The following is a 19,431-nucleotide window of genomic DNA, read 5'->3' as shown; positions in this document are numbered from 1 at the left end:
GTAAATAAAATTTCAAAACTTTTTTTAAAAAATATAATTACGCATTTTTAAAGAGGATATAAGTATAATTAATTTTTAATAACAACAATTAGTATATGTGTAGCGGTGAGGGGACAAAATGCGTTTTTTAGTCCTATAAGTAAGGGCAAAATTTATTTTAGTACCACAATTATGACATGTATTGCTAGTCCCATAAAATTCATAATCACGTATTTTTAGTCTCAAAAAGTCATATGCATTGGAGTTTGGGACTAAAAAGTCCCAAAATTATATTTTGATTTTGAGACTAAAAAGACATTATTTAAGACTAAAAAATCTCAAAATCGTATTTTTTTAAACTAAAAAGACGTGATATTAAATTTTATGGGATTAAAATAATATTTTAATTAATGGTAAAGTAGGTTCACTTCTAGAAGGCCTAACGATCAATATGGTGAGAAAAAGTCAGACATTTTTGACGCGTTGTGTGTAGACTACCTTCACTTCTTTCCTAAATATATATATATATAGAGAGAGAGAGAGAGAGTTGAAATCAAAATTGTGGAAAAATGAAAATGAGACAGCCATTTCGGACTTGGGAATGCCATCTATTACATCTCATCATGCACATTAATCAATTAATTAATTAATTATGTTAATTTCTATTATATGGCACGACAACGTTTTGATTTCTTCACCTAGAGAATAATTGTAATGATATGTATTATGGAGTTCGATAATCGAGTTCAATTTTAAATTAATTATTGCCAATTGGATGGATATGATCAGTCAAATAATTGTAGCAATCGAGAAGAATGTGTTGTGTGCGTGCTATTAAGATATGTAAAGTCTTCGCTTCATTACACCTATATTAATTCTTCCCATACAATACAGGGATAATTACTCGGCCCTCTCATCAGGTTTGATGTAATTATACGTATAGATTTTTTGTAGTTCGAAAAATTAAATTTAATATTTCTGTCTTTTGTTTCCGTCCAACAAATATATTCATCCGTTAGTCAAAATTCACTTAATTTACTAATATTAGCTAAAATAATTAAACAATTAAAAATACATATTTACCCTGATTAATTGACTTATTGCAGGTTAAATAAATCTTTTCTGATAAACTATCCTTGTACATCTTCACACGCACTAATGCATGTGATCAGGAGGTACTTCTTTAACCTTATAAGAGTAGTTTAATCCAAAAAAAAAAATCTTTGACTTACGATAAGTCACTAGTCGACAATCAATTTTAGGTAAACATGAATTTTTTTTTACTTTTTCTAAGTGAACTTAGCCAATTCCGTATATTTTTACTAATTGAAAAATCTATTTATTGCATAAAAATAAACATCAGGAACATTATGTGTTACTTCCAAATCATAGGTGATTACGTGTAATTACACAAAAATTTAGAAAACGATAGTGAAATTATCCCTATAATCATGGTAAATGGGTAGGTTTATATAATTAATAAGGAATGTCTTTGCAGAGTTTTTATTGTTATTATTATTATTATTATTATTATTATTATTTAGAAACAATGGTCAGAAGATTTTATCAAAGATCCTCTACATTTATAAAAAGAATGGGAAAAATATACATCTTGGCTACATTATTTGTTCATTATTATGTTCTAATTTGTCAACTATGAAGAAATCAATTGGGAAATTCTTGTTCCCGACATGCATCTTTACGAGGAATTAATCAATAGTAATACGTACTACCTTTTTATATAGAGATTAATAATTCAGACAATAATGAATTAGTTTATTCTGTTCTTGATTTAACTACATCTTAAATAGGTTATTTTTTTAAAAACTTTTCATAATATACTTTTTGTCCGTTTAATTAATTCAATTACTTTATAACTTGATCCTAATGCATTTTGAACTTAATATGTATGGATTCATCGTAATTATTGAATTATTTTAGCATTTGTAGCTCAGAAAATTGAACCGTGGGAGAAAATTTATAAATAGTTGCTCTCAATACTGCATGCAAATATATTTTGGCAACCTCTAGCATCTTTTACTACCTTCATTTATTTTTTTCTTACAACCTGCCTGATTTAAGGATCGAAGGGCTATAACCAGGATCTTTCTGATGTGGTTATAGTCTAATTTGTAGGGTTACAGCTGCGAGAATCGAGTCAGATTTTGCTTATTGAGGTTAATTTTCATCTGACGGTGTTCACTTTAATAAACCTGATTTTGATACAAAATCATCATATGAAATCCGTAGTATCATTAGGTCGACTCTCAATAACTTGTAGGGTACCAGTAAAATTGTCAGAAAATCTCTTTCTTAGTGATTTTTCAGACGTTTCTCGTTAAAAACAATTTTAGACGATAGAGTGCAAGAATAGTTATTATTTTGGCAACATACGTAAAAATAGAGAATTGGGTAAAGTATTATTTTAGTCCGCTAAGTATGCATAATTTTAATTTTAATCCGATAACTATGTTCATTTTTGTTTAGGTCCAGTAACTTACGAAATTGCTTACTTTTAGTCCTCTGGTAGATTTTCGGACAATTTTACCCCTATGCAACTTTTGAAAGGCAGTTTTAGTTCATATGCACTTATAGGGGTAAAATTGTCTGAAAATCTGCCAGATGACTAAAAGTAAGCAATTTCGCAAGTTACTGGGCCTAAATATAAATAGATATAGTTATCGAATTAAAATTAAAATTAAACATACTTAGCGAACTAAAATAATACTCTTCCCTAGAGGATTTCATAAAAGAAACAATTGGTTTTCTTACTCTCCGACAACTGTAACTTTAGAATAAATAATTTTTTAGTACTTTTTCCTCATTTTAATATTGTATATATTACATTTACAACCCTAATAAATATCAAATATTAGCAACAATGTTGAGGAACAAAAGGCTTCCGTCTTTATTCATATGGAGGTTGGGTCAAACCAAGCCCAAATGGCCCACAATTACAATTAAGAAAAGCTCAAATGGCCCACTATTACTATTTAGAAAAGCTCAAATGGCCCAGTATTGCTATTAAGAAAAGCCCAAAATCTTAATTGTGCACTAAAATCCGCCCAATGGCCTAATCATTATGAGGAAAAGCCCATAATGGATAAAACTTGGGAATGGTACCAAGTAGTGAAGGATCTAACTTGCAAAACTAGTTTAGATTTTCCATTTTCTTCCATAAATCAATATATTTCTTTTTAAAATTAAAATTATTATAAATACATAATAAATTATTATGTTAAAAAATCTACTTTGTTTTACAAATATATATTAAATAAAAACTTAATAATTTTAACTAAATTAAATATAGGGATAATTAACACTCCCCTCCCCTAAAGTCTGGTGTAATTATACGTAGAACCCTGTGGTTTGAAAAATTACATTACTATCCTTGAGGTTTGTTTCGGTCTAACAAATAAGTCTTTTCGTTAGTCAAAATTTATTAAATTTGCTGATATGAACAAGTAAAACTTAATGAAAATTGATATTTACCCTTCATTGATTGATTACTGACTTGTTGCAGGTCAAATAATTTTTTTCGAACTAAACTGTCCTTGTAATGGTGAAGATACACCTCCTCATATACATTAACACATGAAGACGTATGAGGGTAATTTGGCCAAAAGATTTATTTGATTTGCAATACGTCAGTACTAAGTCAATCAGCGGTTAATAAAGATTTTTTTTCTAGTTTCTTTTGTTAATATTAGCAAATTTTATGAATTTTGATTAATAAAGGGACTTATTTGTTAGACAAAAGCAGACGTCATGAGTGTTAAATGTAATTTTTCAAACCACAAAAAATTTATGTATAACTACACCAAACCCGCAGAAAAGAGGAGTGTAATTATCCCTTAAATATATCTATAAATATTATGCCAAACAATAGACAATTATTATATACAAGACTGAGACACCCACCCAAACCCAAACCCAAACCCAAATCCGACCAAGCTAATGAAACCTTCAAATCCATACCCGATTATTTAAATTGAATGAAAATTGAAGACAAGGTCGAAGGCGTCACTCTCTATCCACCTCATTTGTCATCCCTAATACAGCCATTGTGTCACCAAGAAGGTGGGCAAGAATTGCAAGAACATTACATCCACATCCAAAGGCAGAAACAGAAGCACGTGGTTGTGTTGATGGATGCTGTTGTCTTTCTTTCTTGTCCTAAATGGGGTAAGGGAAATAAAGCTAACTAAATATGGATAACCTACTTTAATTATACCCTTACATGCCCATATCCCTCCAACATTTGCACAAACCCTTAGCCTTTCAGCATTCTAATTTGTCTTCTTTTTAGAGTCTTGATTTGACACTACTTACCATATCACAAGATGATGTATGAATAGGATATATCATTTCATCTTTGGTATCCTAATTGCCTTTTTTTGGTATTTTATATTTTCGATTCTTGGATTTTGGTATCCAATGTTTTTATTTTTCATCGTTGTTAGTACTCGTTATTGGGTTGATCGTAATTTAACTGTCAATCCCAATTTCAAGATAAAAAGAGACGAAATTTCCTCAATAAAAATGCATGTTCGACTGCCTTAGTGTTCACTATACAAGAGAGAATTGAAAGAAGGAAACTGGGGGCAAACTTAGCGAAAAACGAGATGAATGAAGAGAAATCAATCTTCATCTTTCTCAAATTCGAGCATCGGTTCGTGTAATGAGAATATTTAAGTGGAGAAAATGTATTGTGTGTGCAATCGAACTACCATTGAAGACTTCTTGAAGCATAATAAATTCAGGAGAGAAGGTTCTAGATATGTTTATGATGATAAATAGAAATGTTAGGTATCAAGATCGACGAGTTGGGAACATGGGATACCAAAATTGAATTAATAGCATAGTTAGGGTATCAAAAGTGAAATTACCCCCAGTAGGAATTATATAGGAAAAAAAAAAAGGTAAACTACAATAAGCTACTCTAAGGTTTAACATAATTACGAATAATTTCTTATTGTTTAGAATATTACAAATACCTCTTGTGTTTGACGAGATTATATAATTTTTGGATGGAGGTTGAAACCGTCAATTTTGTCCTTACTTTATCTTTTCTTCTTTAAAAAAAAATATAAACAAATTGGTCTAGGATGTAAAATAGCCCGTCCACTTAATTCATAAAAAATTTTGCATAAAATCATTAAAAACAAGTAAAACAAGGGCATTTGGGTTAGTTGACCATAAAAAATGAATGAAAACTAATGAATTGACTTAATTCTTAGACGACGTTAAAATTATAATAAAATTAATAATTTTTTATATAATAAAAATATTTATAATTATATCAAAACTTAGAGAAACCCGTTGCAATTTAATCAAAAAGAAAAGATTTTTTGCCTTTTCTTTTTATTTTTTTTAATTCTTACCCGAAATTATGTGTGTGCAACATGTTCCACGTCGCCATTATACTATTAAAAGCAAAATTTGCTTTTGTGGCTTCCAAGTCCAACTGCCCATCTGCTACTGCTGCGTGTAACAATTTGACTGCAAGCCTCCATTTTCTTTTTGTCTTTTTTTTTTTTTTTTTTTTTTTGTTTTGGCTTGTTGTGGTCCAAATTTGACCATGCATGAGACTGTTTATTGCATCATACGTGTTATTCTTAGACTTTCCAGAAACTCTAATTTCCATTAGGTTCAATAAAATCGAATTAATCATATAATTAATTGGCTTCAATATATTTTTGACGCTCTGACATTTTAATCTTTTATCTTTTTAGGATTGTAAAATAGTCCTATAATCGATATCAAATTTTATAAAAATTATCGGAATAAATTATCGTCATAATGAAAAATATGAATAACTTTGTAGTCGGCACATACAGATCATGTAGATTGTTCCATATTTTTGTGCAGATTTCCTAACCTTGTAATATAGAAAAGTCTCTCCCTATATATAGATTGAGATTAATTCGCATTAACTCAAATGTTGATTTTTTGTTTCTCGAAACTATAGCCAAATAATTGTCCCATTATGCTACTATACAGAAAGTTCATAATCAAATTAAGTTTGATCGAACCAAACTAATCACTAAACAACTGTGATACACTTGTCACCAACCACGCGACAAGTATATTATATCTATTATATAATTAGTTCAAATTCAACCAAACTCGATCTGAATTAAAATATCTGGTACTACTTTGTCCTATTTTCCTATGTCCCAGTCAACATATACAAAAGCAGATGTTCTCCTCTTCACTAGGCTAATGAATTTTTGACTTGAATAAACAAATAGTGAGATTATTTTCTTGGACTTCACCTCAACTTCTTGTCCTGTCAAGATTTGGTTTCATTTTTTGTCTGAATGCTATATTAACACGTGGCACTTTCTCCCAGAGTTTGCACCTGTATTTACTTAATTAATGATGATTTGATTGATAATTAATCTCTGATTAATCTTACACACTCAGACAGAGATGGCCTCTACTTTAATTTTATGCATGCAATTTAGGTATGGTTTCCAAATCTTTGACAATTAGTTATGATCAATGGGCACATGTTTTCTTGTACTACTATGCCCCATCCTTAATTGCTGAAATTATTGCCTTATACTATGTTTAACGTTGGACTGATTTACCTCACACACGCCAGGACAGTACAAACTACCAAATGGATTATAAGTTGTTTTTACGAAAAATAATATTTTTTGTCCCGTAATTTAGGGTTTTTTCACTTTTGGTCAAATTGGTTATGGTATTTCTCACTTTTGATCCCATAATTTTTAGAAAGTAGAATTTTTGTCCCATGACATTATTTCGTTTTGATATTTTAACGGAAAATGGTACGTGGGTGTTAGGACCTGTACGCTTTTAGTCCAATTGGTTACGAGATTCTCACTTTTAGCCTCATAACTTGCAAAAAGTAATACTTTTTTGGTCCCGAACACTTAACGGCACGTGGCATTTTTCATTAATTATCTAACGAAAAAATGTCATGGGACTAAAAGTGATACTTTTGGAAAAAAAAAAAACTACAGGACCAAAAGTGAGAATCATGTAAACAGCCAGACCAAATGCGTAAAGATCCTAAATTACAGGACCAAAAATACTATTTCGCTATTGCTTTTTACGTAATTATGTTTAACAATTGAGTGGTTTACCTCAAGCCAGATCAGTGTATAAAAGAGAGATTTTCTTACTGTAATAAACGGATTATATCATGTTATGTCTGCATAATATCTCCTCTTACAGTTAGGTAGGAAAAGTTCAAAACAAACGTTGTAAGATAACGGAAACAGATAGGTCCACATCCTTTGGTTATAAATATGTAAAATAAGAGCTTGATCTAATGTTACTTGATCAAAGGGTAGTCATAGCAAAATGCTTCTCTTCTTGAAATCTACATCAAGAACAGTCCACCATTGTCATGAGGAAGAAGGAGTTCAGTACAACAAGTACAGTAGGGGTGATGAAGAAGCATGTGTTTCCCTCACAGTTTGGACAAAATCACTTGTTTTCAGCTGTAAGGGCTTCACTGTGATTGGCCCTGATGGCAGCTTAGTCTATAGAGTAGATAATTACACCGGCCGCCCCGATCAAACCCTGCTCATGGATGGCTCAGGAAATCCCATTTTCACTATCTGTCGTCGCAAGGTATGTACAGAAAGAGAGACAGAGAGAGAGGAACACCTTAAGACATAGATGTTAGGGTCTTGTTTCATTTGGAATCTCAGCATTGTAAGAAAACAGCGTATAAAAGATGAAAAATTAGAGACGTAGTTTCTGATTTTGACAAAAAAGAGACGGATTTAGAGACAGAAAGTAATTTTCTCATAATTATGCTCATTTCTTACAATTTATAACTTTGATTTGGTTTTTGGTTGTGATACGCAGAAGCTGGGGCTAGTAGACAACCACTGGCAAGTCTATGAAGGAGAAATGGGCAACAACAACATCAACTCATCATCAAAGAAACCTATGTTTTGTGTGAGGAAGAACACAAGCATCATGAGAAGAAAACCTAGTGTTCTTGCATATGTTTCTGGTGGGATGTTGTCCGAAAGGGGACACACCTACACGATAGAAGGGTCGTACGTGCATCGATCGTGCAAGATTTTGGACACGACGAAAAGGGTTGTGGCTGAGATCAAGAAGAAAGAGGCCTTACCAGGAGGCGTGTCTTTTGGACTAGAAGTGTTTGATTTAATAGTTAAGCCTGGAATTGAATCAAGATTTGCCATGGCTATTGTAATATTACTGGATCGGATGTTTTCCTGAATCTTCATCTCCATTCCTTTTAATCTCTGGTTGTTTATTTTGTGCCGGTAGATTTTCGCTTTGATCTTCTCATCATAATGTGTTTAAAGAGTTAAATAGAGTAAATTGATGAACATATGAACAGGCTAATGAGAAATTTCAACTCAACGCCTAGCTAGTTCAGAATAAACAATGGTACTTCATTGTTTACTACATTAACATTTCGGATGAGTTACATTAACACCTCCTGAGATTAGACTAAAATACACAACTACTCCCTATATTTTACAAAATTACAGTTACACCTCCTGAAATATAATCTTTTTAAGGGTGCTTGTGCAAGCTTTGTCTTTAAATAGGGATGTAGCTGCAATTACAACTATAACATCATGGGGCGTATTTTATAGTAATTTGCAAAAGACATGAAGTATTTGTATACTTTTAGCCTAATCTTGGGGATTGTCAATGTGTTTATCCTAACACATAGTAAATACTTCAAATTATTTCATCAACATCATTCATCCACCAACCCTATTTTAATTTTATCAAAGTCGAGCATTTTTATTCGAAAAATTTTGTAATTTTGTATATTACAAGTTAAAAAGGTAGCACAACTCGAAAAGAGAAAAAAAAAAATCACTAATTTAAAGCATTGATGAAAGATAAAACTATTTCATGTGTTTTTACATGTATAGAAGGGTAAGGATGAATGTGTCACTTCGCCATGAACAGGTGGGGTTGTAACACAATCATTTTCGTCACGAGTCTGCAAAGAGTCTCCGTTTTGCTGGCGAGATTGTTGGGATATTGAACATTGCAGCAGCAGGTATAAAGCAGGAGCTGGAAACATAAGTTGAAGTGAAGCCAATGTACTATAGACTCTTTAGCAAAAACGTTTTTGTATTTTAGATCGAGTTGCTGTTGCCCTTCAATAAGTTGTAGCGTTTTCTTACTGTATTGTTTTAGCAGTACGTTAGTTAGTTAGCTAATTGGGTATTTAATTAGTTTGTTTCTTAACTGATGTACTTGAGTTCTATTTAAGACAGCTTGTACTTTGCAGCCGATTTAATATGTAAGATTTGGTTTGTTTTACACTGTTCTTCTTCAACAAACAAGTTCATATCCATGGTGTCTCTGCTCACATGCTCCCTTCTACAGAGAGTGAATCGACTGTCTTTGTGTCTTCTTAACATCGCGCTCTGACCTTTTATTATGGCGAAACATTTAAGCTAGTGATAAAACCACAAGAACCACTCCACTCCACATTCTCATCAACTACACAAATTACAACTTGAGTAATGTCATGTTGACAGAAATTGACAGAACTGGTCCAACTTGCACCGCGTGTATTTAGTGTCGCGGAAACTTGTACATCAGCATATATATCTGTGGCCCATCTGCATCTTCTGCTGCCTCTTTGTCACATAAAAACTCGTTCCAGTACTAGATTTCTTTGCTCGATCCATGTGCATTTGCGGACGACAGATAATTGTCTATTTTGCTGTCTAAAAAATACAACACATAAAGTGCACTATGGCCCTCAATCCTTTTCTGAGCATGCTCACTTTGAGGTATGATTGATTACTCAGTCTCAGGGTGAGTAGACCTTATGATCAAGGTAAACTATTATATGTTTTGACCTTCCGTTGTTACAATGGAAATTCTTGTCTAAACATTAAGGGAAGAGGGTCAAGTGTAAACACAAATTTATAGGAGGATGTGTAAGCATAATATCAAAATTTCTTTGGGGGAAAATATAATTTTGCATTTTAGAGGAGGTGTAAGTGTAATTAATCCAAAATTCTATTTGTAAACTATGATTGTAGAGAAGTGGCAGAGTAATCATCCAAAATCTAGGGACTTTAATGAAATATGTTCAAAAGTCGAAATGTTTGGTAACTACTCCTGTCATCCAACGTACCAAGTAAAATGTATTGGTGCCAACATGCTGAGTGCTAACCCTCCAAAATCATGCTCGCTTGTATGCAGTATGGGCGAGTTGGAAAGAGGCAGTCGTTACAGAGAACAGAGTGAAAGGAAGTGTTCCATTTCCCAAACAATGCTCTACAACAACGAAAGACGACGTAGAGTTCTGGTGCGCAATCGACACCATCCATCTTACAAAGTAATGGTACAACATTGAGAGTCGGCTCTCAAGGGCCGACATGAAATGTTACAACACGACTCTTTACATGTGACACTATATACAAATCTAACAGTTGTACATGATTTGGCACTAACACCACAATAAACTAACAGGACATGAGCAAAGAAATGTGGGTCTCTTTCTGGTAGACGATTCCGACTAACCTTCCAGGCAAACTCCACTTCACTGGGACGGCTTCCTGAACTTCTGTTGACTACTACTAGGCCTGTCTGTGCCCCTTGGTGGTTTCATCATACACGATTTCTTTACAAGGTTAATACCATAATTGTTTGTACCTGCATTTGAGTCCCTAAATAGCTTCCTCGGCGGGGATTTGACTGGCCAGTGCAAGGGTCCTTTCTTCACGGGCTCAGCATGAACAATGTAAGTTTGTTTCACATCTGTCGAGAGCCTGAGCTTCTTCGAGGGAGACCCATCATTGCCAACTTTTAAAGGAATGGTAGATCTCACAGTTGATTTAGGTTCATCAAATAATTTATCAGATCTCTCAACTGATTTCAGCTTGCTAGCTTTCATCGCCATCTGGCATGGCTTTTTCAGCAACTTAACCGTTGGACAGGGATTTTGCTTCAAGGACTGTGCAGCCATGTCTAAGAGTGTTTTGGCAGCAGCACATGTCTCAGAGTAATCTGGTATTGAGAATACACAATATAAGGGGAGGACAAATGAGATTCATATAAGTCAGTGAAGGAATCTAAATCTAAATTTGCTGATCATAGCCACAGCATGGGAGCAGCAATGTGTCATGATGCATAGGATATTAGAGTAAAACGCAAGATGAGCGAACGCTTGAGATACCCAATAAATATGTTTGGTAGCAAGTTACAAGGTAATCTAGCCCAATGCAAGGCAAAAAGCCAAACAAATAAACATGAAGACACAAATTAATTATACCAAGAAGCACATTATCAAGTCAACTCATGAATAGTATTTGACATCATATCTAGCCTAGCCATATGGTCTTCAATTCTTTTCTGTGCTTTTAGATAGATATTTTACATTTATTGCAAGCACTCGGAGTTAAGGAAGGCAAGAAGAAGAGGGGAGCGCCCTCAGCCCAATCATCCTTGCACTTGCCTAAATACATGATGCTCTGAAATGTCTATCTGCTCAAAGTAAACCATATGTACAAATTTTTATTGGTAATACATAAGCTTCTGTTTTATTGAAAAGTAGACAGTTTCTAAATGCATAAAACAGTACACCAAAAAATCAGTACCGCTTGCAAGAAACTGCATGCCACAATAGTGGCAGGCTTTGAAATCTACGCCCGACGCGCCAAATAAGCACTCGAGTACGTATACAACTAAAACTCCAAAAAAATTGATGTAATTAGGGAATAGCAAATCTGATTTTATGCATATACCATCTTCCTGCAGCTAGTAAATTTATCCAACAAACTTGTCTATGATAAAACTAGTAGGAAAAATAAATACAGAATTAGAAGCAAAAGTAGACAATCTGATAGACTTGCCTGCAGGAACACTTGAAGTTGAGCATGCACCAGATGCTGATAAAACACGTTCAGCTGGAGCAACTTCATTTTCTCGATCCTCAGACAAAAGATTCGTTGAAGGAACTAAACTTTGGTCAAATGTCAGTGTTTCAAAGTCTGCAAGTAAATTAGCAGAACCTTTCTGCAGTAAGGTAGAATTTTTAACTTTCACCCATCTACCTTGGCATATTGTTCGACTTGTGGATAACTTACTCGCATCTGAACCCACCTTATTATGCCCAGAAAAAGAATGAGACCAAGGAAAAGGCGGCAGGCCAGTTCGCTGAGAAACAGGTTTGCCCACCCGAGGATCAGTACTTTTTGATGATGTAGGTTTGCTCGCATCAGACAGTAATAAATCCAAATCCTTTGGTGGAGGAAGTGCAAGACGCTCAAAAACGTCTTTTGGTTGATACAGTGGGGAATCAACATTAGATATTTGGATCTTGACATCAGAGTCTTGAACCTTTAAAATGGAACTACAGTCAACACACTGTTCCAACAATTCAAAAATAATTTAAATGCATATTTCACAAGTATAAATCCAATCTTAAGCATATTAAGGGATGTAAGAATAAACAAAATACATTTCACGTAACACAGATTCTGTGCATACAGAATTTAAAAGGGGGCCCCATCCATACATCTGAACTTAGTAACTAATGAAGTCAAAACAATTTTGCCGAATTAGTAAAACGAATTAAATGGTGAAGACAGCAAACAAATCAGAGTACCCATTTACCATTTATAACAATGACCAAGTACATGGTCATATAAGTATATAATTCTATTGTCTTGCATACTAGAGTTCTTTCTATTAAATCATTTCTGGATAATCATAGCATCAAAAGTTTCAACACATCAAATCGAGACAAACCTTGTCAGAGAGTGCCAGATCTGCAGCGCAATTATCTCCTTTGTCATCATCAGTTTGGCCTAGTGCAGAATTAACAGTAACCAAGCTGGTTGAACCCTTTTGGGTGCAAATAGTATCAACTTCAGCACAATTTTGGGCCTGTAAGACCTTTTGAGCTTGAAGAACAGAGCACGCCTTCCTAACTGACTCCAAAATAATATTGTTTGACTTTGGGGCTTTTTCCCCTTTGTCTTCAGCAATACTAGGACTGCTATAACTTCCATGCAGTAGCTCATCTAAAGACAGCTCGTTGACATATTTTGTGATGTCAGAAGAATCAGGTTTTATACCATGTATTCCTGAACAATTAATATTGTCATATTAGCATTCTCATAAGAAAGGCATAAACAGAATACATTCTAGAGAAGTGATTAAGGATAATCCTTTTGTTATGCCCATCTATGCTTTATGCCAACAAAAATGAGGAGAACTATTGTTCTGCACATGCACATGCACATTCTATCAAATACTGAGACCACAAATAGCTAAAAGGATTAGATCCCTAGACCACAAATAAAGGTAAAGGATCAGTGTTAACAAAAGAGAAATCTCAGGCAGCCCACAGCTGTGGAGCATGTATCAAACTCTTTCTCGTTTTGAGGATAGATGGAATTCCATTTTTTAAAATGGATGAGACATTCCTAAACATCAGGAAAAAGAAATGTAAAAACAACCATGCCCAGAATCCACTCAGACTAGGATATAGAAACAGCCCACCAACTGACCAAAGGAAAGAACTATACAGATTACAGACAGTAAATAGACATTTAGGAAAATATTAAAATGATGCCCAATTCGACCCTCCCTCTGCAACTTTTACACCATGAGGAACAGCCATCCCTCCGTACCTTGATAAATTTCGGCTGCTTCCACACCACCAATGCCCAAAGGTGTGTTTAACAAATCGCTCATATAAACATTTTCCAAACATCTTAAATAATCTCACGAAATATTCCTACATGTGTGCAAAACCAAAAAAAAAAAAAGAAGGAGGATGCAGCTCCTTCGCTTCCAACTCAGCACTTCTTTAGATGTCATTAGTGGTAATTCTTTAAGGAATCAAGGTTTTCAATATGCCTTTAGCTTCTAAAGCAATTCTAGTTTGCAAATAAAATAGTTGGAAGCAAATATTGACTGAAAAATCAGCTCTGCGTATACCACATAAGAAAGAAAACAATGGGATCCTATAGTTTAAGAAAAATAGAATGATCGAGCACCAAAGAAAATCCAGCTAGATTTCCAAATCACCCATTTTCCTCCCATATTATTAAGAATGCAAGAAAAACAGAAAATCCAAATAATGGAATTTGTTAAGACTATAATAGAAGATCAGCGGAGTGTTAATAGAAGGCGAAACCTTCATAGGCAACACGATACCCGATAAAACTAAGGTAAAAAATACTGCACACTGTAAACCTAGTTCCCAATCACTGTTTATGGTACTTCGGGGAGTTGAGGGAAGGAGATTTTTCTTCTTTGTAAGAATTACATCCAAACCATTACAAAAGCTAAATCCATCCATGTCACATTAGGAATTTGTCTAATCAGAACGAGACCAGTAAGCCCCTTCAAGGCAGACATTAAAACGAAAAGGAAGAAGAATCTTTTGCAGTTCAGGAAAAAAGTGAATTATTGAATTAACCATATCTTCTTTGGTCCGTGCATTAGCAGGATCATATGTGGCTATTGATCCTCAATAGATGTGTATCTTTCATTGCTGCTTGTAGAATAATTCTTTAAAATCAGATAAAAGATCTTGGTGGTGGCTCTAACAATCCTCTCTGTGGTTAATTTTATATTACTGAAGCAGTTGGCTTAAAAGCTATCTTCTCTTCTCTTTCTGGTTTTCCGTTTTCCTTATCTATTATTGCTTTCCAAAGTGAGTAGTGCTGAGGGTGTGCAGCACAAGGGGTCTATCCATAAAGCAAGATTAGCTCAACTTGGCATCTTGATAAAAATACTGTTAATATTCTAAGTTGACAACAGAATACGAATCTTCTGAAACTCATGTAGATACAGTGTTGAAACTTATTCGCATTCTGAATAAGACAAAAGGGGGGTATAGCATTGCAGCTAATTGTTTGATGGTAGCTAGTTTATTTCAATTTGTCCCACTGAGCTTCTTCAACAACACAGCACTCAGATTATATGAGACAGCATAAAGAAATTTATATGAATCTAGACCCTGTTAGAAATCCTTCAACCACATCTGACACAGATAAATATTAAATACAGGTATGAAAAAAGGGAAAAGAAAATGTTTCATACCATAAAAGTTATTTCCTCCTGTAGCCGAATTAAAGCCAATCAAGCCATTCTTCAGAGAGAATGAATCGCATCTATTCTTGTGTTTAACTTTACTATTTCTTTTATCCCCACGTCTGCTAGTCGAACTGTTCTTTTGCTTAAACAGTTGATTTTTCTCTATAACAAAAAATAGAGAAGAAGCATCACAAATGCAGCTTTAAGATATTTAGTGGAAACTCAAAAACACAGTAATAAAAGTAAAAGCGGCTGAAAGCCAATAACTACACTACAGATAGAAACTTATGACACTCTGAGAAGATAAGGAACCAAGTGCAAGAGGCACCCAGCAAAGCGGACTCTCCCCAGAATGAATACAAAAACTCTATTCATGAAGTTCAAATACACTTATTAATCTTCTCAAACTTATGAGTAGCATGATTGAGTTGCTATGCACTTTCTCATTAGCAGACTTGCTACAAATTGCAAGCAAAGAAAGTGTAATATTATCCATCTGTTGCTTTATTGCGAAAACAAGTATTTTCCCACTTACTGAAAGCTGAATAATTATCTTTTTTATATGAAGGACAGTAACAAATCTATCATTATCAAAAGAGCATTGCCTTCAGTCTGACTAAGCACACAACCATAGAGGCAACGAATGAAATAACATCCAACGTTAACATGACGACAAATTTTAGGAGAAAAAGAACACACCAAGTGAAGAACGTAAAGTAGTTGTGATGCTCAATCTGCAAATGTGCCTTTCAGATACATGTATCAAAATTAAAGAAGAAAAACAAATGAAAATGGATTAAGTATGTTCTATCACAAGAACAATTGGACATGTTGTACCTGAAAGACTGCAGCTTGCTGAAGATGAAGCAAGCTCGGGAGAAATCCCATTTATATTAGGTAATCCAGGTTTAGGTTTAGAAACTTCCATCTGTGATAACCCTGATCTCTTAGTGCACCCACTACTATTTCTTACTATTTTACCAGACTTCTGCAATACAAGTTTAGCGTCTAGATCTAGAGTTGAAGGATGAAAAGCCGTGTTCCCTGAAACACGGTCATTAGTTGCATCATTGTCATGCAAGCTGGAGGGTTTGCAGACCTCTACACAAGGTTCAGAATCCGGAATGTTACGCCAAAAAGCTGGTTCTGACAAATTAACAGAGCGAATGTCATCTGAACAATCACATTTAGAGCCAGCATTAGTTGAGAAGTATATATAGAAACTTAGGATGAGTTTGAATAATTTACGCCTTTGTTACATGAAGAACGACGAAACAAAATTTTAAAGGCATGACATTTTTTGTTTCTCAAGGAATCCATGAAGTCAAACGTAAATGCAAAAGAGAAAATGAACAAGAAAGGAACTTGATTGACCTTCAGATAGCCACCCAGGTCATGTTTTAATGTACTCTAGGATTACAAGGTATATTTGGCATTAAATCAAAATCATGAAGAGTGAATAATCTTTACAATAAGGAATGAAAAGGATGAATATTCTAAAAGTAAGGGGACACACATACTAAAAAGAGCATGTTTTTTTTTTCTGAACACCGTGTAGAACCACTAACAAATAGCATGCCAAAGATTACTCGTATCTTCTGTTTCACCGCAACAGAGTAACCAAATACTACTTTATAGTGACAAAAGTACGGATCAAACCCATTAGGAAACTCTCCAATCACTTTCCACCAATCACAACTCTTAGAACAACCAATTAATGACAGATTTTACAGCCCAATTCGAACATTTAACAAGATTTAGCTTGGTTATTAGAATCCACAGCTCAGCATCTGGTTCTAAGTACCTGCACCTCCGACAAATTAACAATTGAACTACAAAAAAGTCCATTTTTTTGTTAAGGAAGCATAAATTAAAGATTATAAAATAATTAGCATGCCAAAAGATTGAAAACAAACCGTACACTTCGCAAAACACGGGGAAAAACTATTTAGTTCTGAACGTATATAAACACACACCGGAAGCAATAATCAAATACTTCAAAAAAATTGTAATCATGTCAAGCTCACCTTTTAAACCTCCAGAGCTACATGCGCCCTCCGTATGGCACCGAACTTCCCCCACCACGACAACACCACTCCCACCGCTGCCGAAACCCTCGGCTGACCGCATGAGCCTCCCCACCTCAACCGCCGCCGGAGCAGCTACCTCCACCGCCGCTTCCATTCACCTCTAGAAACACCACTTCACCAAAACCCCAAATGAACTCAGCAATATTTTCATCTGAATAACAATAGTCACGAACAGAATGATATCTCGACGAACTTGTCAAATTTGAGTTGAATTTACACGATTGAGGGGGGAGCGGAGGATTAATGACGGAAAAGATCGGGAATTGAGCGAGTGGAGGGATGACTCGAAGGGCGAAATGGATTCAGGTGGGGGTAGCATGTTGCGGCTGAGGAGAGAGAAAGAGAGTCTAGGGCACGAAATTGAGGGGAGAGAAGAAGAAGGTATTTATAGTTTTCGGGAAAAGTAGAAAAATGGAGGGGATATTCAAGTGCGGTTGGTGTCACCGTGATCCTCCTGTACCTGAATATTTTACTCCACTTTTTCAGAACCTTCATTTTATTAGATTGATTTCTTCTCTCTCAATACCAAAAACTTCTTAAGGGTACGATTGCTTGTAATTTCATCTCATCTCTTTTTTACCATAAAATTTGAGATGAATGAATTTGATTGAGAGGAAACTCTTTGTAATATATATTTTTTTATTTCGATTTTGAAAATTACAAAAAAAAAATTATAGGAGTTCGACTGTTCAAGTTCAGAACGTTCCAGTTTGAGTGTTGCCCATATTTTGGAAAAGTATGAACCACATAGTTTGTTTGTCTGTCAATAAATTGGATTTTTCATGCAGGCCAACTTTTGGTATGTAATTGGATGTGATGTAAAAATGTGATATTTTTTTTTTTTTTTTTTGTGGCTAAAGCCGACTATGCCTGAGCGGACTCCTACCTATTTACTAAAATTTCAAGACCCCAAATAAAGATTTGTACAAGTACACGGAGATGTTAATAAAGAGTGTTACTCCCTTACAATCATTTAAAACGGGAGTTAGAAAAGATTTTGAAAACTGATGAAGGAGGCAAGTTGTCCTTGAATCTCTGTTGGCTCTAAGAATGTCGATTGCCGCTGTCGCATGCAAGATTTGCTAAGAGATCAACATCCTTGTTCTCCTCCTGATAAATGCGTGTGCACGCACCTCCACTAATCATCGTATCTCAATTTTAATGTAATAATGATAGTTGACGTGATATGTTATTCTTATTTTTTGTTAGTTACAACCGCCCTCACATCGTCTGGAAATCATGTAAACGTTCTTTTAGTTTTGGTTTTGAAAGTGACAATTTGGCATATTAATTTGTAAAATCGTCAATGATAATTCGACTTGAAAATAGCATTCAAAAATCGAGACTGCATCATAGTTTCCTTTACTAAAAACTGTCCTCCTGACAGGATAATTAGATCGGTTTTTATAAGTATAAAATAGAATATTAATCTGATACAATAAATATATTTGTTTTTTATAAAGTTAATTTAGTTCATCTATATGTATATATTGGGATAAATTACAATGGATTCACTAGAAATTTGTCATAATTATAAATCCTTTCTTATTTTTTAAAAAATTATAAAATATGCCTCTGAATATACAAATACCCTAACAAACACCCCTTGTGAATGCTTGTCGTATAGGGTATTTGTTGCGGTATTTATAATTTTAGGTGAGTATTTAAAATTTGCCAAACATCGAGAGAGTATTTATAATTATGATGAATCTTAGGTGAGCCCGTTGTAATTTATCCAATATATTGAACACATTTTTCTTAGGTGAGCCCGTTGTAATTTATCCAATAATATAGTGCTAGTGGATGAAACACACTCGATACGTGTACAAATAAGAACGAATATGATTCAATATTTGATTTAGGTAATTTGGGCATTATTATTTAAGAGGAATGATAAGTAAAATTCTAATTTTAATAATCTCGACATGGAAATAAGGGAGATTAAGGAATTCGTGGTCTATATTTGAATTGAAGGATTTGAAATCCAACAAATTGTTTAAATTTGTTTAGATAATTTCAAATTCACAAAAAAAATCAAAATTATTATCTCTAAATTTGAATTATATTTTACTAAATATTAATGAATTTTAAATTCTTATAATATGAAAATTGTAAAATAATTTTTTGAGATCCCGCTCAGATACAAAAACCATCAATCCAAATGAACCCTTAAGGAGTTGTATATTTGACATACCAAATTAGTTATTTCAAGAGGTTGAGCTCTTATTAAATAGTATAATAATAATAATAATAATTATAATAATAATAAACTTCCTCCGAATTTTTTTTATTATACATAACATCATTT

General features: G+C 34.0%; 2 protein-coding genes across 5 annotated transcripts; one reads left to right on the top strand and one right to left on the bottom strand.

Moving 5' to 3' along the window:
• On the top strand, positions 7,208-8,237 carry LOC105158987 (protein LURP-one-related 8). The gene is made up of 2 exons (XM_011075922.2): positions 7,208-7,590; positions 7,831-8,237. The coding sequence occupies exons 1-2, from the start codon at positions 7,318-7,320 to the stop codon at positions 8,212-8,214; spliced, it is 657 nt and encodes a 218-aa protein (XP_011074224.1). The 5' UTR covers positions 7,208-7,317; the 3' UTR covers positions 8,215-8,237.
• On the bottom strand, positions 10,222-17,520 carry LOC105158310. Of its 4 annotated transcripts, none has more exons than XM_011075044.2 (6): positions 17,061-17,519; positions 15,871-16,179; positions 15,040-15,195; positions 12,733-13,070; positions 11,835-12,348; positions 10,222-10,989 (listed from the first exon to the last, which is right to left on the bottom strand). In XM_011075044.2, exons 1-6 carry the CDS (start codon positions 17,215-17,217, stop codon positions 10,523-10,525), a joined length of 1,941 nt encoding a protein of 646 aa, XP_011073346.1. In that variant the 5' UTR covers positions 17,218-17,519; the 3' UTR covers positions 10,222-10,522. The 4 variants fall into 4 exon arrangements, with proteins under 4 accessions (XP_011073346.1, XP_011073329.1, XP_011073339.1 ...); XM_011075027.2 differs by having other exon boundaries at positions 15,871-16,206; positions 17,061-17,515; XM_011075037.2 differs by having other exon boundaries at positions 11,835-12,321; positions 15,871-16,206; positions 17,061-17,505.

The sequence above is a fragment of the Sesamum indicum genome, linkage group LG1, assembly GCF_000512975.1.
Source record: "Sesamum indicum cultivar Zhongzhi No. 13 linkage group LG1, S_indicum_v1.0, whole genome shotgun sequence".
Taxonomy (NCBI): Eukaryota; Viridiplantae; Streptophyta; class Magnoliopsida; order Lamiales; family Pedaliaceae; genus Sesamum; species Sesamum indicum.
This window is presented reverse-complemented; position numbering and strand designations above follow the sequence as displayed.